We start from the raw sequence: 3,896 nt of genomic DNA, 5'->3' as shown, positions 1-3,896 counted from the left end.
GGCGGGGCGGGGTGCTGCTCCTGCTGCCCCTCCTGCAGCGAGAGCCGCTGGTGCCCCTGCTGCGGCTGGGCGTAGTACTGGGGCTGCTGCAGGTGCTGCATCTGCTGGGGCAGGAGCTGCTGGGGCTGAACGTGCGCCGCTCCTTGCTGGAAGGCAGAGTGCATCTGCATTTGCGATAAATGCTGCTGGTAGTCGTAGTACAGCTGTTGGTGCTGCATGACTTGCATTTGTTGCTTTTGCTGTGTGCTTGCAAAATTCTGGTGTGTTTGCTGTGGCACTGGTTGGTATCTTTGTACACTGGGAGTTACGGGCTGTTGCTCAACCGCTGGCTTCTGGGACAGCAGCTGCCTGAGCGCACTGTCACCAGAATTATCCACCATCGAAGACTCCGTGTGCAAAACCTGAGCCATGTTGTTTACTTGAATTCTCAGATTTTGGTTTGCAAATACTTGCGTAAAGGAGTCCAGTTTGTGCAGGACTCCACTGGTAATTTTTTGCGATCGATTTTCACTGGGTTGAGAGTAAGAATATTGGTATCCATCGTGGGATTCCCCCTGCCCAAGGGGGCTCCACATTGAGCTTTGATTATTCAAATTGTTCCTCACAGGGATGTGGTTTCCTGAGCCAGAATGTGTCCAACTGGTCTGCCTAGATGTATCCACTGACCCAAGACTTTTCGAACCTACAGGCAAAGCTATGCTGTCCCTTGAATCTTGGGGAAACTGGGGCGAGAGAGGGGACGCCTGGGGAGCATCCATAACAGACGTCCCGAAGCTATGATTTAGAGATGAAAGGGAGTTCATTTGGTGCTGTTGGTAGTACAAGTTCTCATTGCTGTTGGCAGTATGGTTAGTTTTATACAATTGCTGGTCCCCCATTTTTGGTCACTTCTGTTCCAAACTTACAGGCACACGAACCATTGAAATCTCTATGAACCCTGAGATAGCTGAGTGAGGGGAAGGGAGGGAAGGGGAAAAGAAGATAGAGTTACTTATAATTCAGCATGTCCGTGTGCATCACAAGGACTAAGATTTCCTCCAGTCTGTCAGTAATTCCAATCTCAGACCTGATGTTGCTTCACATCTTCAATAAGTGGACTGCAGCGCAAATCCTACACAGATCAGTAGGTTCAGTGTGCCAGGCACCTGTGGAGCAAGAGAAAGACAAGGTAAGTGCTGTCTGCATGAACTCTTACTGTTCATACTGTTCAATATACATTGCCTCAAAGGACACTGTAAAATCTCCTAGTTTGAAATGAGTAATCAGATGCAAAACTGTAGCAGCCAGGCAATTCCGGAGCAGTTAAATTCCTCTCATCTCATTATCCTGCCTCTACTCTTGTGCTCAGATAAAATAATTCTGCCTAACTAATAAAGGCTCATTCTTCAAAACTTGTTTTTTCCCCTCAAGTATATGAACACTCCAGAGGTTTTAGCTGGCCACATAATACTCTCTCATGACAAGTTTTAGCCAGACAGTCAACAATCAAGCCAAGTCACCTTCCCACTGCTACAGCCTCATTGTCAGAAGCAACACGCCCATTTTATAACACAAAATTAAGTACTACTGACACCACAGGTGCCTCCACAAAGGCCTAGAAAGGCAGGTAAAAGAAAACCACAGCTTTGAACAGAGCTGACTGTACTCAGATATCAGCATCTAATGGGAATACAGAAAAGTTAATGGCAATCTGGGATTTGCACAGAGCCTTTTACGGTTTTTCACAACTTCCAGGGTATCTCCAGGAGGTGTCCACCAGTCGTAGGAAAACAGCGTCACTGAAGGATAAGATGCAACACTAATGCTCATTGCTGTGACAATTAAAAACAGTCATGAGCATAGCTACTCAACTGCATCTGTGCACATAGACTTGTTTGCTCCACCTATGTGAAATCTGATTAATGCTAAGACAGAACTAGTCCATGGAAATCTTTTCCGATTACTCACCTTGCATCGGGACCTCTGAACAACTTCTATTCTACGCTCTCACCCTTCCTCCTTCAGTTTGCATTATTTTAACCCAATTTATACCAAATGCAATCACACACATGTACAGAGGTAAAATATATCTATGCACACAGACACCAGGTTTTAACATAAACGTTGATTCTGAACTTTAAAATATTAGACCGCAAGCCTAACTCTGTTTCCTTCACATCTGCCTTTCTAAACATGCCTTCCACCAAAGACTCCTGCGTACCAATGTCCTTACCTTTTTTAACTTAGAAGAATCCTTGATCTAGATGGATAAATGTGAAGTCACTGATGGAGAAAATTTTAACCATTGCCAGATGCATACTAGCGAGTTCCGTGCTAGCAGCAGCAAATAAGGGTAACATATAGCTGCAGGCAGAAAAAACCTTTTCCATTCTAGCATAATGTATGACAGAAAACCATAGCTCCCAACGAAGAGGGCTTTCAGCATGTACACTGTTTTTGTGTAAACCATCTGCAGCCATTAGCATGTAACATTTTCACGTGACAAATAATAGCTGAGAATAACTGCAAGCTTATTACCCTTTTCCAGAAATATACATTGCTTCATAGTTTCTCTGAAGACACTCCCTTCCAGATTTTTATAGATGCACAATTAAAAAAAGATACGAGTCAACAATGAATGGTCAGGCTGCCAACAAGATTTTTCAGCCACAACCCAACTTCAAAGACTTCCCATTAAAAATTACGAAGGGAAACTAAACAAAGCCTCCGCAAAACATTCAAAGGGCATAAAAATAAACACTCTGTGATATTTCACACTGAAAGGCCATCAACTTTTAGAGGAAAAGACAGATCCTATACAGGAATATGTATCTTCTCTTAAGTCTGCAAGTTCAGAAGTCTCTGAATACACCTTCCCACAAGAACAGGGCATTACTGGATTTGTCGATATACCTTTTGTGTAGGAGGTATGTCCCATTTCACCTATTAAGTGTTATAATTAACCTCAAGTTCCTTGGTTTTGGCCCTTCTGAAAGTTTGCACTGACAGGTATTAGTCAAAGGACAAGAAATAATACTGATATGAACCAATGAGGGAGAATAATTGTCTTCAGGAGACAATTTATGACTGCAAGAATTTGAGGAGAAAGGACAGCAAGAGGACTTACTCCTAAGGCAGCACACAACACGGTTTCAGTATAAAAAGGAATCAAATGGCCAGCCAGGACCCTGACCTCCTACTCTTCCCACAGATGGAAGCACCACAGGGGCAGGTGCTGTACCAGCAGCCACAGATAGTTTCGTGGTCAGGAGAGAAAGTACCAGCCCTTGGGCATACAGCAAACTCCATTTCCTGCACCCTTTCACCTGGGGTTTACCTGTTAACAGTTCTTAGGGTACTAGAACACAGTGAAGAAGGTTTTATATCTGAGGCATTAGCACAAATCTCTTTCTTCTGCTCTCTCAGAAGAAATAAATAAATAAATAGAAGTTAATACAGAATTATTCAGCAGCAGCTCCAGCATCCTTAATCCACCTCCAGTTTGGGAGGTGGGACATACTGCTGTCTGTTAGGTAGATTACAAAGTTACCACAATTACAGAGATATAAGAGTGAAATCTGGAAACTTCAGTTCCTCTGAGAATGACATTTGAACAAAATTTGCAGTGTTTTCAAACACCCATTCTCACACAAAAAAAAAAAAAAAAAAAAAGAGAGATGAAAATGTTCCTTTCTAGAGCATCACTGAGCTGAAGGGAGAAAAGTGAAAATGTTTAAAAAGCATTGTTATTCTACATCCAGCTAATGCAGAAATAAAACAGACAGGCACACTGATAAAAGCATAATGAATATCAAACCAGTCCCTTAGATACCAGAGGGGTTTTTTTTAGTACTGGAACAGGCTTAAATTCCAGGGCTTGATGCTGTATACACTGAGCATTTGCAGTCAGCGTTAAC

General features: G+C 42.9%; 1 protein-coding gene across 2 annotated transcripts in view; it reads right to left on the bottom strand.

Moving 5' to 3' along the window:
• TRERF1 (transcriptional regulating factor 1) overlaps positions 1–878 on the bottom strand; it is a 20,793-nt gene extending 19,915 nt beyond the window's left edge. For both annotated transcript variants that reach the window (XM_010000870.1, XM_010000878.1), the window contains exon 1: positions 1–878. In XM_010000870.1, the coding sequence (XP_009999172.1) occupies positions 1–878 (878 nt within the window).
• Positions 879–3,896: the final 3,018 nt, after the last annotated feature.

This window comes from Chaetura pelagica, unplaced genomic scaffold (genome assembly GCF_000747805.2).
Source record: "Chaetura pelagica isolate M959 unplaced genomic scaffold, ChaPel_1.0 scaffold161, whole genome shotgun sequence".
In the NCBI taxonomy this organism is placed as follows: Eukaryota; Metazoa; Chordata; class Aves; order Apodiformes; family Apodidae; genus Chaetura; species Chaetura pelagica.
This window is presented reverse-complemented; position numbering and strand designations above follow the sequence as displayed.